Source organism: Marmota flaviventris, chromosome 6 (genome assembly GCF_047511675.1).
Source record: "Marmota flaviventris isolate mMarFla1 chromosome 6, mMarFla1.hap1, whole genome shotgun sequence".
In the NCBI taxonomy this organism is placed as follows: domain Eukaryota; kingdom Metazoa; phylum Chordata; class Mammalia; order Rodentia; family Sciuridae; genus Marmota; species Marmota flaviventris.
In genome coordinates this window covers 118035376-118054502 of record NC_092503.1, presented here as the reverse complement: position 1 = coordinate 118054502, position 19127 = coordinate 118035376, and the positions used below count along the sequence as shown (strand labels likewise).

General features: G+C 51.2%; 1 protein-coding gene across 2 annotated transcripts in view; it reads left to right on the top strand.

Annotated features, from left to right (window-relative positions):
- The window catches only part of Scube3 (signal peptide, CUB domain and EGF like domain containing 3), a 31875-nt gene that overhangs the window by 11668 nt on the left and 1080 nt on the right, over positions 1 to 19127 (top strand). The window contains exons 3-21 of one of the 2 annotated variants that reach the window (XM_027943746.2): positions 550 to 675; positions 3239 to 3373; positions 4300 to 4422; positions 4601 to 4717; positions 9264 to 9380; positions 11110 to 11232; positions 11689 to 11805; positions 12428 to 12553; positions 12835 to 12951; positions 13094 to 13198; positions 13471 to 13587; positions 13906 to 14064; positions 14284 to 14499; positions 14817 to 14978; positions 15184 to 15351; positions 15873 to 16034; positions 16438 to 16635; positions 17539 to 17691; positions 17817 to 17896. In XM_027943746.2, coding sequence (XP_027799547.1) covers positions 550 to 675; positions 3239 to 3373; positions 4300 to 4422; positions 4601 to 4717; positions 9264 to 9380; positions 11110 to 11232; positions 11689 to 11805; positions 12428 to 12553; positions 12835 to 12951; positions 13094 to 13198; positions 13471 to 13587; positions 13906 to 14064; positions 14284 to 14499; positions 14817 to 14978; positions 15184 to 15351; positions 15873 to 16034; positions 16438 to 16635; positions 17539 to 17691; positions 17817 to 17896 — 2621 coding nt within the window. Of the gene's footprint in view, positions 1 to 549; positions 676 to 3238; positions 3374 to 4296; positions 4423 to 4600; positions 4718 to 9263; positions 9381 to 11109; positions 11233 to 11688; positions 11806 to 12427; positions 12554 to 12834; positions 12952 to 13093; positions 13199 to 13470; positions 13588 to 13905; positions 14065 to 14283; positions 14500 to 14816; positions 14979 to 15183; positions 15352 to 15872; positions 16035 to 16437; positions 16636 to 17538; positions 17692 to 17816; positions 17897 to 19127 lie in introns of both variants that reach the window. The other variant, XM_027943745.2, reaches the window with a different exon arrangement.

Below are 19127 nucleotides of genomic sequence, written 5' to 3'. Positions count from 1 at the left end.
GTACAGATGTAGCTTTTTTCTTTAAATATTTTTTCGATCCATGTTTCATTGAATCTGTGGACATAGGACCCATGAACATAAAAGGCTGACAGTAATTTTGTTATACCTAACAGGACTCTTAAATGGTATTTATACCTCTTGACTCAGGGATTTTGTTCTTCGGGGTTTGTCAAAGAAAATTTAAATAAAATAATATATAGGTGAAGATGTTATTTGATGCATTATTTATGATGGTATAATAAATGAAAAAAGTGCCTAATAATTGAGAAAAATGATTAAGAAGTTATGATGCAGCAACACAATGGAATATTCTGTAACCGTATACAGTAGTGATTAGAAAGATGGGAAGGAGACATGTGAAATGCTTATGCCTTAGGTTGAGATGAAATTAGCAAAATGGTTTGCAGGCTATGAATGTAACGATGTAAACACAGACATACAAGAGAAGGTTATATTTAAAAAAAAAAAACAACCACAAGACTGAGCCCAGGGATGGTCAGTGGGGACACTCAGATGGGTTCAGCTGTCTCAGCTTCTCCTTTCCTACAGACGTGGATGAGTGCGAGCGAGAGGACAATGCAGGCTGTGTGCATGACTGTGTCAACATCCCTGGTAACTACAGATGCACCTGCTATGATGGATTCCACCTGGCACACGATGGACACAACTGTCTGGGTGAGCAAGGGAGTGGGTAAGAGGGATGTCTTTTTAGGGAAAAGCCTTTCTCATGCAAGGAGGAGAAAAGTAACCAAAAAGAGCTGCATTCCTCCAAAAGAACAAGGCCAGCCTCCCCTTCGGAACTAACTGGTCACCAAAGATAAAATAGTCCTGCTCTGACTGGTTGAAGAACGTCAGAGGAGACACTGCTAGAAAATGCTCTCAGGCAAGGTCGAGGAGATGAAGAGAGTGGATTTGGGTAAAGCAGTGGGTAACGCAGGCGAAAGATCTTATCTTACTACCTGTGGGGACTTGGGCAAATGATCTAGGCTCCAGGAATCTCAACTTCGTCATCTCTAAAGGTTGCCAGGAGGATCATCACAACAGTACATGTGTAAAGAGCCCTGTACAATCCTTAGCACATAGCAGATACTCAGTAAACAGGAAGAATGTCACTGCTGATGAGAAGGACAATGCTGTGCTGGGTGCGTCTGGTTTTCTCCCAGCTCTTCCTGTACTCTCCAGTCTCACCCTGTCCTCACTGCTGAGACCTCCATCTGACCTGATCTCCTTGTTCAGGAGCAGGATCAGAGAGAGAATCTCTAGGGAACTGAACTCCAATTCTGTCCCTGTCATTTCAAAAAGTTACTGGGACCAAGTTAAGATTCTTTCCCAAATAAAACTCTGAAGACGAGAGCATAAAAGAATTTGAGATCTGAACCCAGGGGTCTTCTCCCAAATTCTCTCTCTCTGGTGCCAAGTCAGAAACAGGGCACTGGAAGCATAGAGGAACAGGAAGAGAAGAGAAGCAAGAAGATTGGTGCCCAGAAAAGCAGTCTGAACTGGGCCCCTCCAACTGATCCAACAGATGGATGTCGAGGTCCTGGGCCTGGGGAGCCTCTGCACTATGGAGCTGTCTCAGCCAGCATAGCCACCCTCACACCCAGGCTCTGGATGTCTCCTCCCACCCAGGCCTCCAGACACAGGGCGCTGGGGAGTCCTTCTCCAACCAGATCCCCTCTCCTCTAACTTCATCTCTCAGGAAAGGGCCTCCTTTCTCCTCTGCCCAATCACCCTGAGGAACTTCTTTGGGACTCCTTTGAGAAAGGAAGCTGTGACATTTAGGGAGGACAGGGAGGCACCTACCGGACTGTGAACATCAGCTTCTGAGTGCTCTGCTCCCTTTAACCTTTCTAAGCCCCTGATTCTTACCAAGTCTCATTTCCTTATAAGTATTTTGGGGGGAACCAACCAGAGGGACAAGAGAGTGAGTAGGTATGGAAAGAGTTAGAGGAGCAAAGGTCTATTTAAGATTACATAAGTTACAACTCTACCTTTGACTCTTAGGGAAACTCGGGAAAGATGTCCATGTCCTAGGCCTCAGTTTCCCCAAAGAGAAATAGAACTTGGCTAAAGTAACAAAGCCACAGGTTGGAATAGAAGGGAGCACACAGCACAGAATGTAGGATGGGGCAAGATCAGGAAGAGAGGGATGGGATGTAGCAAGAGATGGGACAGAAACAGGGACAAAGCAAAGCAAAGTATACCTCCTTAGCTTTTCCAACAGGTACATCGCTCAGACAAGAGCCAGCTGGATCTGAGTCCCTCTGTCCTTGGCCAGAAGGAGAAGGGAGGATTTCAGGGCCCAGGGAGAGAGAATTGGAAGGACAGATGACATCCTCAGGAGCTCAGATTCTAGCTGCTCTATTTGGCACCCAATCTCCCTGATGTTTCCTGGACCAAGGCAAACTAAGAAGGGCTGTGGAGTTGGGAGGCAGTAGCTAGCATAGACATGGAGTCACGGTGTTGAAGTGGGTGCCCCAGGAAGAGCCTGGATCTAGGACCATGGGTGGGGATTTGGGGGTGAGAGCCTACTGTTCCCCTTCCACCATCTAGGGTGCGGCCTGGCGGCTCTCCCCCACCATCCTTCCCTGCCAAACTGCCAGACTTTTGTTTTGTTAAACCAAAATAGGAGAAAGGCTAAGGAATATGGCAGCAAGCCCAGGCATGGAGGAGGGGAGAAAGGACGGGGCTGTGGCATGTCCACATAAATGATCCCCACCCCACAAGGAGTTGAGGCTCAGCCGCCTTTCCCCACTCTGTCCCTCCAACCTCAGCACCATGGCCGTAGCTCTTCCTGAACACAGAGCTATTTCCAGGTTCCCCAATTCTATGGCTGCTTCTCATGACCAGCTACTACGTCTGGTTACCTCTCCCTGACCAATGTGACCAGACTTCATCCTTTATCACTGTTCCTCTTGCTCTGGCTCCTTCCCCGCCCTCAGACCGTTTCCGTAGTGAAGGTGAGGGAGCCTAGTCTGGGCCTCAGTGAGCCCAGGTCAGTTCCTCCCACCCCACACATTCCCTTAGTTCCTTCCAGCTCTGTCCTCTTAGAGAGGCTCTTCACACTCTGGAACATAAGCTGTCAAGGGGGTGAGAATTGTCTGGCCCAAGGCTGGGCGAATTGAGAGGGTGGGATTGGGTTCCTAAGACTGTGCTCAATCCTTGGTGCTGAAGTCCAGGGGCACACCCAGACCCTGGCTTGCATTCCGTGGCCCCACTGATTACCTTTCTTGCCTAGATGTGGATGAGTGTGCTGAGGGCAATGGTGGTTGTCAGCAGAGCTGTGTCAACATGATGGGCAGCTATGAGTGTCACTGCCGAGAAGGCTTCTTCCTCAGCGACAACCAGCACACCTGCATCCAGCGACCAGAAGGTCAGCCCATGCCTGACCCAGGAGGGCCAACCTCTGCCCACCCTCTGGGTCTGTCTACCCCCCCTTCTCAACTCTGCCAGCTCCTTCTTCTTTGTCCCTCAACTCGGTCATACCCAAGGGCTCCATGGACAGATACTGGTATTAGAGAAAAATTCTGGGGGAATTAATTTGGGGCTGGCATCAGTATGAGATTGAGGCTATTTTGGGGTCAGCTTAGGATCAGACCTGAGGTGGTTGTTATTTCTAACTGTAGGCATTCAGGTTTCTCTAAGCTGCTACTCATGTATAAGGGCCTCACCAAAGCCTCTTCCTTGGCCTGGACTGAGAGGGGCAACACAGAGTGGGATATATGTTGTCTACTTCTGTGGCTCATTTCCCACTGGTCTGGGATATCCTGAGGGCAGGAACCATGTCTGATTCATCTTTGTATCCCATACTGCCCTGCATGTAGTAGGATATTAATAAATGTTTGTGGCATAGTAATTTTCTCTACCAGTTACTTCCCATTCACATTTTAGATCTGATTATTATTTATCTTCTTCCCAGTTTTAATGTAAGCCCTTTTGAGGGAAAAGATCTTATCTTAGTTTTTCTAGGTGCTTCTTAAATCCCCTGAGTTTCTGGCACCATGCCAGACAACTGTTAGACACTGTTTTGGCTGTTTGAAAGACAAGGTGATCACATAGGTGTCTCTGGGGTGGCTTTCAATAGCTTTCACACATTATTCAGAACGGCTCGGCTCTGCTCCTTAGCACCAGGGCTCTGTGGGCAGGACAGGAGGCTCAGGAGTAGAGGCGGTCCTTTCTGTGTTGCAACGTCAGGGGAACCCTCCTAATCTCCTAGCCCCCAAGGCTCCTTTCAGTTCCATCCTGTCTAGACATCCAAGGGTACAGAGCATTCACCCCTCTCCTCTTCCTTTTTAGAAGGAATGAACTGCATGAACAAGAACCATGGCTGTGCCCACATTTGCCGGGAGACCCCCAAGGGGGGTATCGCCTGTGAATGCCGCCCTGGCTTTGAGCTCACCAAGAACCAGCGGGACTGTAAATGTAAGATGATTAGGATGGGGGTGGGGGGAAGAGGAAACCAAAAGAGGAGGGTGTGCGGCCTCATCAGCAGGGAATATGGGAGAGAGAAATTGAAAAGGGGACAGGTTCCCGTGTTGTGGAGAACTGTGGTACCCAGAGAGAAGCAAGCTGATGGGTTTCCTTCCCTCTTTGTGCACAGTGACATGCAACTATGGTAATGGTGGCTGCCAGCACACATGCGATGACACAGAGCAGGGTCCCCGGTGCGGCTGCCATGTCAAGTTTGTGCTCCATACCGACGGGAAGACATGCATCGGTGGGTGAGGCCAGGGGAGGAACAGTCTACTGTGATGGGGGGTGTGGGAGCCCGTGGGAACCAGAGAGTGGGGGAGTACAGAGTGGACACAGAGTGACTGGGGAGGGAATGAAGGCCAGCAATGCCAGGTCTAGTGAGGGAACAACTCAGTGAAGGGCTCATGTGATCCTCTCCCCTCCCTAACCCACTGGTTCCACCACCCTCCCCGGAGCCTCATTACCCCCTTCCTCCCAGATAAAGTATCGCCAAACTGGGACTCCTTAGCAGAGGTGCTTGTTGGCCCAGGATATGATAGAGAAAGGAGAGGAAATGGGGAATCCGCTGATTAGGCCTAACCAGAGGGCCTGTTGGAAGCGTGGTGAGATGGAGCTATCAAAGCCTCCCAGCCCTGGGCTGACTAATGGGGTTTCCTAGCGCAGGTGTCTTCTTCCTCTTTATCCTTTGTCTCCTCACTCCTGCAAATACCCTCTCTGCTCCCCTCGCCGACTGCCTCACTCTGTTTTCCTTCTCTTCTGGTTTCCAACATCACCCCTCTCAGCTCTGCCTGTAGCCCTCCCACTCCTTACCCAGTTGGGCCTTCAATCTCTCCCGCCCTGGTTTGAGGTTTTTTTTGTTTGTTTGTTTTTTTGGTTGTAGTTGGACACAATATCTTTGTTTTATTTATTTATCTTTATGTGGTGCTAAGGATCGAACCCAGGGCCTTGCACACGCTAGGCGAGCGCTCTACTGCGGAGCCACAACCCTAGCCCTGATTTGAGGGTTTTTTGTTTGTTTGTGATGCTGGAGATCAAGCCCAGGGCCTAGTGCATGTCTAGACAAGTACTTTACTGCTGAGCTGTACCCTGTCCCTCAGGGCCCTTTTAATGCCTGAATCTCTCTTCCTGAACTCCCAGGCCCTACTTTATGTATCTCCAGGTACCTAGATGAACTTAGTTCCTTAAAATTAACTCTTAATCCCCCTACACTTTAGTGTTGACAAGATGACAGGAGAGGTGTTCACTTGGAGAAGTGCCAGATGATAGGGAAGCGCTTTGGCTGGGTCCCGAGCCAGGCAGGGGTGAGCTCGCTCTGTGGGCATAGGGTGTTTATGGGGGGCTGTGCATTGGTGGGCTACAGCAGCAGGCTGGGGAGGGGAGGTGTGAACACAACTCCGCTGTGTGAAGTCATGTATGTCAGAGATGTGACATTCAGCTTAAGAACCAGACTTTCCCCCACCCCACTCCAGACACCTGTCCTCTTCACAGGGGAGCAGATGGTCCTCACAGGGTTCCCTCAGGCATCTGCAGCAGAGACTTGCACGCACAGTCCTAAAGTGCTTCTGTAATTGAAAACTCTCCTGTCACATGTTTCCCTCTCAATCAACTCTCCAAAATCCCTAAAACATGTTTAGGTATCAATGTTGTGTTTTCTGGCCTGTTCTAGCTCCTTATGTATTCTCCTCCCATAGGTCTAATTCTTCTATTTTCTAAACCTTCCACCACCCCTGGATACATCCACAAATCCCCACATCCCCAGAGTCTCCCAAAAGAAACTGCATGCAGTTCCTAAAAAAAAGATATGGGTCAGAGTTCAGGGCCCCTGCATATGAATTCTGGATCTCTCTGTTTCTTTCACTTCAGATAGTCCTGGACATGGCTGCTTTTGAAAATACCCTTATTAAGCTTGAGCTCCTCTCTAATCCAAGATCCACTCCACCATCTGGGCCATGGCCAAGTGAAACAGAAGAGAGCAAACGAAGCTGTTCTAGGGTTTTCAGTTGTGTTCTTTCCTAGTCCCTCTTCCTCTGCTCCACTAGAACTTATTTACCTTGCCCGGTATCTCATGTTTCTAACCAGCCTTCGTAGGAGGAAATGTCATTGTCTGGGGCCATCAGGATATTCAGCTTTGATGGGGAGACTGAGAGGGCAGCCAAGTTGAGCAGAAAGTCTGGGAACCCTTTGGGATTTGGGGTTTCGCTCTAAGATTTGATGCTGCATGCCAGCTTTGCCTTTGGCATGCCACATGGTGTTGGGCCCACAGTTGCCCCTATTTGAGACTCAGTGTCTCAGTTTTCTAGTCATTTGGTGGGAGCGTGGCTTTGTTGAGGATCCCAGGCAGGACAAGGCTGAGAACTGAGGCTATCATAGGGGGGCCTCAGAGCTCACCATCCAGGGCCAGAGTTTTGGGCTTATAGGGTGGAGGAGTGGGTGGGAAGGGGTCTGGGGCCCACTGTGGCTCCTGCCCCGCCATCTAAACAGCTTTTTTACAATGTCAAACAGGGGAAAGGCGGCTAGAGCAGCACATCCCCGCTCAGGCCGTTTCTAATGGTAAATATGTCTGCTCTCTCCGCTTGCTCTCACTGGCTTGCTAGGGGAAGGGCTAACCCGCTGGGGCTCCCACTAACTGCATGCCCATTGAGCCCAGTCTAACTGGGCCCCAGCTGTCAGCAGGTTCCCTGGCAGCCTGGGTCCTGGGCCTGTCAGGTGACAGGAAACCCCAATCCTTAAGAACTGGCCCAGGAAGCTTCACGTTGGTCTTCCTCTGTTTCCGTCACTCTCCTTCTCTCCTTCTTCTTGTGTTCCTTGCCCCCCCCGTCCGTCATCTTCTAACAACACCACACCTCCTTCCCAGCCATCTGCCTGCCTCCCTCTCACTATGGAAAGAGCTATCCAGATCCATTTTACCCATCATGCCCACCATGCCCCTTGAGATAGGGGTGGTAGGATTAGATGCCATCTGCTTCTTGGGGCATCTGTCTTGGGTTCTTAGCCTCTGGTTTACAGTCCCAGCATTACTCACTATTGTCTGCTCCATAAGGTTAAGAGCCTGGCATCAGAGTTCAATCAGAGTGAGTCTGAATACTGGCTCTGCCACTTTCCAGCTCTGTGACCTCAGGCAAGCTGCCTTCCTTCCTCTCTGATCCTCAGTTCACTCCTCTGTAAAATAAGAGAATAGTGGTGATCAAGATGGTGTGTGTGTACGGCATCTAGTAAGCACTGGGTGCAGAGTAAGCACAGGTAATTTGTGGTTTTGTGACCTGGAGAGCCACAGGTAAGGCTATGCCATACTGCTCTGAGCAATGCCATCCTGTGGAGGTAGGCAGCCCTCTTGGTCTAGTCTGGGATGGACATCGTACAGCTCTGCTGCCCCCATCCTGGATCCTTCAGTGGTCCCCCCTCCCTGATAGTGGGCCACTATGCCAAGAGCACTCTTGGAAAGAAGGCTGAGCTTGGAGTCGGAACTCAAGTTTCCTCCAGGTTCCTTGAGGGAATGACACAGAGGAGATCCCATTGTGCTGCTCCTGGTCATAGGCATTTGCAGGACCAAGACATGGCCATGGACCCACAGATAGAGGCTGGCTTCTCCTGGAGCCCTGGCCTTGCTGTTCTTGTTGGTGACAGGGTGGGGCCCAAATGTTTGGAGTCAGATTCAAGAAGGTAGCAGCACTGCCCTGTGCTTTTCTTATGAGTCCCCAATTCTGCGAACCACTCTCCTCTCTCCTAAAAGAGGCCTTGGGATTCTCTAATGGGAGAACTGTAGGCACCTAGAGGATGGCTCCACACACCCCCTCAGTCCCTGGCTCAGGCTTTTGACTATTAGAACTGATGGTTTTTCCTTGGACTCACCTGACTTTCCCAAACTGCTGTTTAAACCTGTTTTTCTCCTGCACTGAATTCAGAAAAAAAGGAAGAGTGCCCCATCCACACTCCCACAGCCTCTCAGCAAAGGGAAAGCTCACCAGCCAGGAGCGAGCAATGCAAGACACTTAGTGGAATAGGGGTGGGGTTTTGTCCAGCTCTGAGGTTTTCTTATTCTTTCACCTCCCTTTTCACATCCTTTCTTCTCTGAGGTCTTTTTCTCCTTTTGTCCCCTATCCTCTCCTGCACATTATTTCCCCATTAGGAAAGTAAAACCACCCCAGAATAGCCAGTGATGTCCATCTGGAGCTAAAAGGAGGACTTGGGAGGAGGTGAAGGCAAATGGCCCAGTATGTGCTGTCTCCTTGGAAGCTGGGCTGTCCTGAAACTGGGTCTTTTTCTTAAGACAGCTGGGTGGGGAGCAAGAGGAGGTGAATTGATGGGCACCCCTTAACTGTCTTAGGAATCTCACACTCACTCTTCGCAGTCCAGCTATAGTAAGATTGTCCACCATGACCCCTGCCCCATCACTAAGAGATGGTTCAGAGGGAAGAGGAGATTCCTGTCCATCCCTTCTGTTCCCTGGTGGCTAGAACCACCCCCTGCTTAGCTCCCATCCCTCCTGCCCCCCTCCTTCACCCCTCAGCACATTCCTGCCTGACAGCTCTGGCTTGTACCTGCCTCACTGCTGTCCACCTTGTTTCAATCAAGTAGGGGGCAGGGAAGTGGACTGCTTGGCTGCACTTGAGGGGCTGGGGGTTGGGAGTGATGGGAGGAAGGGGGCTGGAGCCTCCACCGGGTGCTCCTGCTAAAGCGCAGGGTTGGGGGGCAGCCAAGGCTTACCCTCTGGCCTCTGAGCTCTCCACTATCCTGAGTTTGGGACTCTAGGCCAATAATCCCATTACTACCCCTACCTCCCTCCTAAACAGAGACCTGTGCTGTCAACAACGGGGGCTGCGACAGTAAGTGCCACGATGCTGCGACTGGTGTCCACTGCAGCTGTCCTGTGGGCTTCATGCTGCAGCCAGATAGGAAGACCTGCAAAGGTAAGGGCTGCGAGAGGACGAGAGGCACGGAAACCTTTGGTAAGGGGCTGAGGTTGGTGCCAGAGAAGCTATTATGGGACATACCCGCCCCTCCTCCTCAATGTCCTTCTTATAAGGAACCCAGGACAAAGCTAAAGGTTGTGTCCTGTCCACATTTCCCACCTCAGCTCAAGGGGCATAAAAGTGCAGCCAGTTCCTCAGTGCCCTCCGCCTCTGCCCCCATTATTGCCTGCTCCCATCCCCAGCCTGTGGGTCCCAGCTATTCACATTTGTCCCTGGGCTGGAAGGACATTTGAGACCTGTGCATGAGATCACAGGTGTATTCATAATCTTAACCCACATCCTCGGACCTTCTCAGGGGGCTCCAGGGAGGTGATCTGGGCTCTTAGAAAGGCTGTACTGGCCAAGGGAGAAGAGGTGAGCAGCTAGGCGCACGGATGCCTGGCTACTGTGATGGGATCCTTGCTCTGCCCCTCCAAGTGCTGTGATCCTGGGCAGGTCACTTCATGGTACTGTGCCTCGGTTTCCCCATATACTCTCCTCATAGATGTGTTTTGAGGATTAAATGAGTTATTTTATACAAATGGAGCTTGGAATATGGCAAGAACTTTATGTAGTTGTCATCACAGTATGATTTCCTACAATGTCCATTCTGCTTCCCCTTCTTTTAATTAGCCAGGCCTGGGGAAGGATATAGGAGCAGGAGGAGAAAAAGGGAAGGCAGCCATATTGAAAATAATCATTCATCAGGTCTGTGTCCCCTAGTCACACGGAGTCGCACTGGAAGGAGTACTGGGATCCTTCTTTGTGTCTTTTGGCCCAACAGCTGTGAGAGGAGGGGGGTGGGCTGGGGCAGCAGGTCAGCCAGCCAGAGTTGAGAGGTTTCCTGCTGGGAAGGACTGTTGACAGGTATGCTGAGAGTGAAGTGGAAGGCTGCCCTCCCTGCCCCCTCCCCCGCAAGGAGGGGTGGGTAGCCTGGGTCCTGTCTGCCACCAGCTTGGGGAACTTGACCTCAGGAAGGAAGCTGCTCACCCACCCCCCTTTCCCTCTCTAGTGCTGAAAGCTGCCTCAGGCCTGAGTCTCTCCAGACCTCTCTCAGTCCAGCCCCCTGCCTGGCCCCCACCCTCCCCCATCAACTACCAGCCTTACTGGCTCTCCTGAAAGTCCTCCCCGCCTGGCCTCTTTCCCAGCTCCTCCTCCCCAAAGGCTGTTCCTTTCTAGTGAGTCCTTTTTGACTCTGCACCTCTCCTTGGTCCCACTCACTGCTCTTGACGGTGCCCTTGTGACAGGGCTGGAGGACAGGAATGGCATAACCCTACCCACCAGCCTTCTTGGGAACATCTTCAGGGGCATGGGTTAGTCTGTTGGTCAAATGCCCACCTGCTCCAGGCAGTTCCCTTGATTGCCTGATTCTGGATACCAGACTCAGTCCCAGAAGAGAGGATGTTACTAAGAGCCTCAGATCCCCTGAATAAGGAGGACACAGGAGGGTGATCCAAGTCAAAAGGGGCAGGCCTAGGGACCTCCTTGATTTTCCTTGTCTCTGTGAGGAAGGGATCTTGTCTCCTTGTTCCCAGCCTTCAACATAGTCTTAAAAAAAAAAAAATTATTTATGTGATGCCAAGGATCAAAGCTAGTGCCTCATGCATGCTAGGCAGGTGCTGTACCACTGAGCTACAACCCCGGCCCTCAACATTGTCATTTGTTCTATTTTGCCTTGCTTCCCCAGACATAGACGAGTGTCGTTTGAACAACGGGGGCTGTGACCACATCTGCCGCAACACAGTAGGCAGCTTTGAATGCAGCTGCAAGAAGGGCTATAAGCTTCTCATCAATGAGAGGAACTGCCAGGGTGAGCAGACTTGGGCCAAGGTGAAAACCACAGGAGAGGTTCATAGGGTGGGAGAAGCTCAACAGACATTGCAGAGTCTCTGTATCATGCTACAAATTGGCAAATCATACCCCTCCTTTTGGTGGACCAGCTTCTTAGTGGAATGCACAGTTGGTGAGGAGTGAGGGATAGATTTCACCCCAGTTCATGTCCTTGGTTGAGTATGACCTGCATAACCACTCATGGGCCCTGATCCATGGGCACCAGACTTAAGAGTTCTAGACTCCAAGGTCTCCAAGTAGAAGGGACATCCAAGAGGATGGGTCAGCAGCACTCAGTCACTGCTCTATGGCCAGGCCAGGAGTAGACTGTTTCAACTCAAGGGGGAGAGCCAAGGTCCCTCACTCGGGTCCTGTACCTGAGCCAGTGTCATGTGCCCCAAGACAGATTCAGTAGATTATATCCTTGCTTTTCCAGATATAGACGAATGCTCCTTTGATCGAACCTGTGACCACATGTGTGTCAATACACCAGGAAGCTTCCAGTGTCTCTGTCACCGTGGCTACCTGCTATATGGTGTCACCCACTGTGGAGGTAAGCCAGCAAGCTTGCATCCCGCTCCCACTCTTTCCTTTCTTGCCTTTTCACCCTCCAATTAAGTGACTGAGGCTCTGCACTGGCTTGTGGCTCATGGGCAGCCTGGGTGCATGTGCCATGTCTGCATCCACTGTGATGAAATGGGAGAAATTAAGACAACTTCTGAAGGTCAGCAGGGAGGTGGGGCATCAGAGAATAGCATCCTCCCTCCCATTTCCATCACCGTTTCTGGACCTCCACCCTCAGCTTCAAAACAACAGCCTCACTGGTAGGTAGGAGTGGAAGGAAGCCTTTAAAAAGCTGGTCAACTTCGCCCCTTCTTTATGGTTCCTTTAGGGACAGAGATAGGGGAGGAGGATTGAGCTCTCCTCAGGTCAGACAACTCTTAAAACATTCTTTTTATTTTAAGAAAACATTTAACATATTTTTTAAAATGTCTACTAAACAGTATTGTTCATGATAGGCATAATATTGTATTATTATGTCGCTCTCTAGAATTTACTCATCTTGCGTAACTCAAGGAACCCCCAGGCCCTCTCCAAAGCCCTCACTCACTGCCCACACCCTAGCTCCTCCTCCGCCCCCACCTTATTTGTCTGCCTTCCTACTCTTCCCGCAGACGTGGATGAATGCAGCATCAACGGGGGAGGCTGCCGATTTGGCTGCATCAACACTCCTGGCAGTTACCAGTGTACCTGTCCAGCAGGCCAGGGCCGACTACACTGGAATGGCAAGGATTGCACAGGTGCGCAGCGCCATCTTCTGGCTGGAGTTGGCATTGCAGTTTCGGGGAAGAGTTGAGGTCTTTTAACGGAGCACCTGGCTGGGAAGGCGTGAAGGGGAAGAGGGTGGAGAATGTAACCCTCTGAGTTAGACATGAATTTCTGGTAAATACTGCCTTCATCAATCTCCACGGACACAGCAGCGTTCTGCACGTAGCTGATTCCCTTCTTCCACATCAGACAGTTAAGGGAGAGGGTGGGAGAGGAATGCACCTGTCTCCTCAGGCCTCTCTCCCCTTCCTAGAGCCAGTGAAGTGTCAGGGCAGTTCTGGGGCCTCAAAAGCCATGCTCAGCTGCAACCGATCTGGCAAGAAGGACACCTGTGCCCTGACCTGTCCCTCCCGGGCCCGGTTTTTGCCAGGTATATGGGAGGGACGTACTGGAGGGCTGGAGGTGGGGAGAGAAAAGGTTGGCCTTCCAGCAGCTCTTCTGCTCCCCTGGGATTCTTCCAACCAGAGGGGTCTTGGGGGAAGATCAGAATGGTGATGGGCCCCTTCTCTCAGAGTCCGAGAATGGCTTCACGGTGAGCTGTGGTACCCCCAGTCCTAAGGCTGCGCCAGCCCGAGCTGGCCACCCTGGAAACAGCACCAACTCCAACCACTGTCATGGTGAGCACCAGCCCGGAAGCCCTATTCCCCTCCCCTCCTGTATCAACCCTTTATTTCTCTTCATTACTTTCTCCTGAGTCTCCTTCTTGGCTTTGTCATTCTCTAGCCCTGCTGCCTCACTCCTTCTGTCCCTAACAACTGATCCCCATATTGCTTTCACAATCCTACTCTAGACAAGTCCCCTGTTTGGTGTCCAGCTCTGTAACACCCTCCACAGCAGCCCTCACCCCGGGGGACCCCTATGCTGTACTGAGCTTCTGCCATCCCTCTAGAGGCTGCAGTGCTGTCGGTTAAGCAGCGGGCCTCCTTCAAGATCAAAGACGCCAAATGCCGTTTGCACCTGCGAAACAAAGGCAAAATGGAGGAGCCTGGCAGAATCCTGGGGCCAGGTCTGGACTGGGGACCTCACCTCAATGGGCTTTCTAGCCACCACTCTCCCCACCCCTCCTCTCCTCTGCTTAGTGAGATTTCTTCCAGAAAACCACCAGCACCCTAAACTCTGGACAGAGCAGGGGAAAAAACAATTGTAGGCATAAGACCTAAGGAAGTCCCAGGCTATTCCCCTCCGCCAACTAACTAGTATCCTAGACTAAGAGTTGTAGTTACTGGTACCATCTGTCTGGGTTGGGGTAGAGGTGAGAACTGGGAGGGAGAATTTTCCCTGTCCCCAGAGGGCACCTCTGGAGTTGACAAGACTTCTCCCCCAGGTGGTGCCCCCTGCTCTGACTGCCAGGTCACCTTCATTCACCTCAAGTGTGACTCCTCTCGGAAGGGCAAGGGTCGGCGGGCCCGGACCCCCCCAGGCAAGGAGGTCACCCGGCTCACTCTAGAACTGGAAGCAGAGGTCAGAGCTGAAGAAACTACAGGTGGGACTGGGAACACTGTTATGGGCAGGGCAGAGGTGGGGAAACCACAGGTCTCACCAGCCAAAGGAAGGGACCAGCCTGTACTAGGGGCAGAACCCGTGTAATGACAAGTCCAGAACTAGTCCCCAAACCTTGCCCTCCTACCTCCAGCCTGTTCTCCCCGGCCCTCCTGTTTATGCCATTCTCTCTTGCTCTCCAACTCGCACCATCCACCGCCAGCTGGCTGCGGGCTGCCTTGCCTTCGACAGCGGATGGAAAGGCGATTGAAAGGATCCCTGAAGATGCTCAGAAAGTCCATCAACCAGGACCGCTTCCTGCTGCGCCTAGCGGGCCTCGACTATGAACTAGCCCACAAGCCAGGCCCGGTATCGGGGGAGAGAGCAGAGCTGGTGGAGGTCTGCAGGCCTGGGCAGCATCGTGCTGGGACCAAGTGTGGTAAGGGAACTTGCTGGGGAGCACGGGAGTGGGGCAGGCCCAGCTTTACAGCCTCAGGTACATTTCTCAAATTATGAGGCAGCTAAGACCCTCCTGCCCACCGTCCTCCCTTCCCCAGTCTCAGGCTAAAATCTAGGACACCAGGCAGGGCCAGCAACTCTCCTGCACACGGATTTGACCTCTCCAGCTCTCTAAGGATTCTGTTTATTACTTAGCAAAGAGATTCTCCTCAAATCTGGGGGAGCGGGAAAGGGAATCCTAGGCCTGGGGGGTGGGAAATGGAGGGTGGGGGGCTAGCACGGCCGACTCTCCCTCAGTCAGCTGCCCGCAGGGAACGTATTACCACGGCCAGACGGAGCAGTGTGTGCCATGCCCAGCGGGCACCTTCCAGGAGAGAGAAGGGCAGCTCTCCTGCGACCTTTGCCCTGGCAGTGATGCCCACGGGCCTCTTGGAGCCACCAACATCACCACGTGTGCAGGTGCCAGGGGAACAAACAATGTAGACTGGGCTAGGGTGGGCACTGGGATGCCCATGGGCATGGGATTTCCCAAAGGGCAGGCCCAGGCTCCAGGCCATTCTCCTAGTTGACATTCTGTTTGTGTGCCTCTGTTCCCTGAGACTGGGGGACCCCATGGGTGACTAAGGACCATCCCCATGAGAATTGGGCCCTTGGTTCATTGCAGGTCAGTGCCCACCTGGCCAACACTCTGTGGATGGGTTCAAGCCCTGCCAGCCATGCCCACGTGGCACCTACCAACCTGAAGCAGGACGGACCCTGTGCTTCCCATGTGGTGGGGGCCTCACCACCAAGCATGAGGGGGCCATCTCCTTCCAAGATTGTGAAACTAAGGGTGAGTAAGCTACTTACCCCCCTAGGGGACGCCCCAACCCCAAATACTCAAAAACTGTCTCCAAGTCCCCAGAGCAGACCTGAGTATGCTGCCCTACCACCTTCCCCCAAACAGAAACAGCCCCGCTGCCTGACCAGCCACACTGTCCCTCTCAGGAGCCATCCTGGCATCCACCAGCCCAAGTCTGAGGATCACAAAAAAATGAACACTTTCCCTTCTGCTTTGGAGAACTAGCGGCTGATTCCCCACCGGCACTCATTGGGATGAGTTTCCCTATCAGTTCAGCACTATGCTCAGTCTCTGGAAAAAAAAAAAAGATTAGTGCTGCAGCTAACCATTCTGTAAAACTATTTTCCCTTTGGGCTTAAATTCTGGTATGACTTGGAAAGGTTAAGACCCCGGGAGAACTCTGGAGTCTTCAATCTCCTGATTCACCATGACCAATAGGACCTGCCCACCTTACAACCCAGAGTACCCCCGTGCCTGTCATCTTGATTCCTGCCCCTTCCCTTTGCCTGCAGTCCAGTGCTCCCCAGGGCACTACTACAACACCAGCATCCATCGTTGTATCCGCTGTCCCATGGGCTCCTATCAGCCTGACTTCCGTCAGAACTTCTGCACCCGCTGTCCAGGAAACACCAGCACTGACTTTGATGGCTCTACCAGTGTGACCCAGTGCAAGAGTATGTGGCAGGCCAGCTGTGGGAAAGAGGGTAGAGGCCTGGGAGCAATGGGCAGGGGAAGAAAGGAGGGGTAAACAACAGGAAGCAGAGCTGTGGGTGGATGGACAGGAAAGTTCCCTTCTCCACACCTCTCCAATACCCCCGGATCTCTAGGCCCGCTGCGAGGCTGAGCCCTGTGGCATCCTTTCCCTAGAAACAGGTAAAAGGGAGGCAAAGACAAGTGAAGTGAGAAGGTACTGGCAGGGCAGGAAGGATGGTGGATCCAGAATATGGGAAGTGGATGATGAACTAGAATGAGGCTGCCCTGGGTCTGTTTCTACCTCAGTACTCTTCAGTATCCCCAACCCGGTTCCCCACTGACATCCCTTGTCTTTCTCGCTCTATCCACTGGGCTTGGCTGCAGATCGACAGTGTGGTGGGGAGCTAGGTGAGTTCACTGGCTATATCGAGTCCCCCAACTACCCGGGCAACTACCCAGCCGGCGTGGAGTGCATCTGGAACATCAACCCCCCACCCAAGCGCAAGATCCTTATCGTGGTACCTGAGATCTTCCTGCCATCTGAGGACGAGTGTGGGGACGTCCTCGTCATGAGAAAGAACTGTGGGTGGCTACAGAGCTGGGCCAGGGAAGGGAAGTCTGAATCTGGCTGGGAGGGAAATCAAGTTTGGTACAGGAAGAAGTGGGGCAGTAAAGTTAGAGACCCATGAGAGCAAAATTGTGAGGGAAGCCTTAAGGAGAGGAACTAACAAAGGAAAATAGCAGCTTTGGTGGAAAGTAGAGTTAAGAAAGCCAGCGGGCATGCTGGTTCACACCTGGAGTCCCAGAGTCCAGGGAGGCTGACGCAGGAGGATCACAAGTTCGGGTAAATTAGAGAGGTCCTAAGCAATTTAGCGAGACCCTATCTCAAAATAAAAAATAAGGGCTGAGGATATAGCTCAGTTGGTAGAGTGATTGCCTTGCATGCACGAGGCCCTGGGTTCAATCCCTAGCACCACAAATAAATAAAATAAAAAGGACTAGGGATATAGCTCAGTGGTAAAGTGCCTCTGTGTTCAATCTTCAATACCAAAAAAAATTAAAGACAGAAAGAAAGCCAGCACTGGGGCTAGAACACCAATGCTATTACCTATGTCATTTTCTAATCCTAGCATTTTTGCCATCCATTCACTTAAATGTCAAATTTCATACATTAGGGCTGGGGGTGGAGCAAATTAGTAGAGTGCTTGCCTTGCATGAGTTTGATCCTTAATACTACTAAAAACAAAACACAAAAACACACTCTATGTGAGTGCCTGGACTTAAATAGGCATTGTGGAATGAACTCAGGGTGCAGTGGGAGTGGGGTTATGGCTGTGTGTGTGTGTGTATGTCTGTGTGTGTGTGTGTGTGTGTGTTTTCAGGGGTGGGAGCCTCTGATTCTGCCCACAACTCCATGGCCCTAATTCCAGCAGGGCTTGGGTAGCCTGCCCTGCTGCTCCACTGACCTGCTCCTTGCCTTGCCAGCATCCCCATCCTCCATCACCACTTATGAGACCTGCCAGACCTATGAGCGCCCCATTGCCTTCACCGCCCGGTCCAGGAAGCTTTGGATCAACTTTAAGACAAGTGAGGCCAACAGTGCCCGTGGCTTCCAGATTCCCTATGTTACCTATGATGGTGAGTGATGGCAGGAGAGCCAGGGAGGTGGGCAAGAAAGGAGAGGCTCATAGGTCTTGGGAGGGAGCCAGGGAAGGAGAATGAGCTCCTACCCTTCAGCCCCTCTCCCTTGATCAACTTTGCAGAAGACTACGAGCAGCTGGTAGAAGACATTGTGCGGGATGGCCGACTCTATGCCTCTGAAAACCACCAGGAGATCTTAAAGGCAAGTGAATACTGACAATGACGACTAACATAATGAGCATGTGACAGTGCGCAGGCAACATGCTAAGGGCCAATGTGAATATTTGCAATTGATACACACGATAGCTCTACAAGGTAGGTGGTTTCATCATTGCAAATGAGGAAACCGAGGCACAGAGTTAAACAACCTGCCCTGTGGGAAAGCTGTCTACACTGTCACCCAGACTCCATTACACCTAGGGGGAAAGGTGGAAGATAAAGAGAAGGCTAAGAGAAGAAATATCTCCTATCTTTGCCACCAAGGATACAGGAAAAATTATTTCTGTACTTAATTGCTCTTACAGAAGCCCCTTCCTCCCTTTACCATCCCCACTCCCACAGAGAAGCAGCAGGTTAGCACACCTCTGTCAGGATCAATTCATAGATAGACAGATATCTTTTTTGTGCATATGCTAGGGATTGAACCCAGGGCCTTTGCTCTACCACTGAGCCACATCCCCAGCCCCTATGTATCTGTACAGGAAAAGAAATATTTCCAACACTGAAGAATAGACCAGAAATTTTGGGTCAGGGGATCTAAATTTGAAAACATCTTACTACAGTCTAGTTGTACAATCATGCTTCATGAGTTATCACTGCAAAAAAGTTCTGTCTTTATTAGTAGTAACATAATTTGTATTATTAGTAACATAATTTTATATTATCATTGAGATAAAATATGAAAAATCTAAAACTTGTGATGAAAAAACTTCAAGGAGTATAATTTTAGCAATACTTTTCAAATATTCTTTATGCATCTGAACCATTATTTCAAATCAGATATACTATGGAACACCAGTTCCATAGTATAAGTATGTGCATAAGTAGCACAGCTATTCTGATCAAAGTGGTTAGAGAAACCAGTGAATGTAGTAGAAAGGGCACCGGCCTAGGGGCCAGATCATCTGAGTTCCAATGCCCAGTGCCTGGCATTTACCAGGCTCCACACATGTCACAGATGGTAGGGGCAGTCAGGAAAAGCCTCTGAGGAGAAGAGACTCCTGAATGAGGTCAAGGGAATACCCATTAGAAGACCAGGGAGGAATATTCCAAGCTAAGGAGAAGTTTGGCATGTTTAAGAACCTAAGAAGGCCAGTGTGGCTCCACGTGGTGAGGAAGAATAGAGGAGGACGAGCGGGGCACAGATCGCATGTAGCCAATGTACTATGAAGGGACTTGGCTTTTACACAAGTGATAAAAGCCAGAGGGGCTAA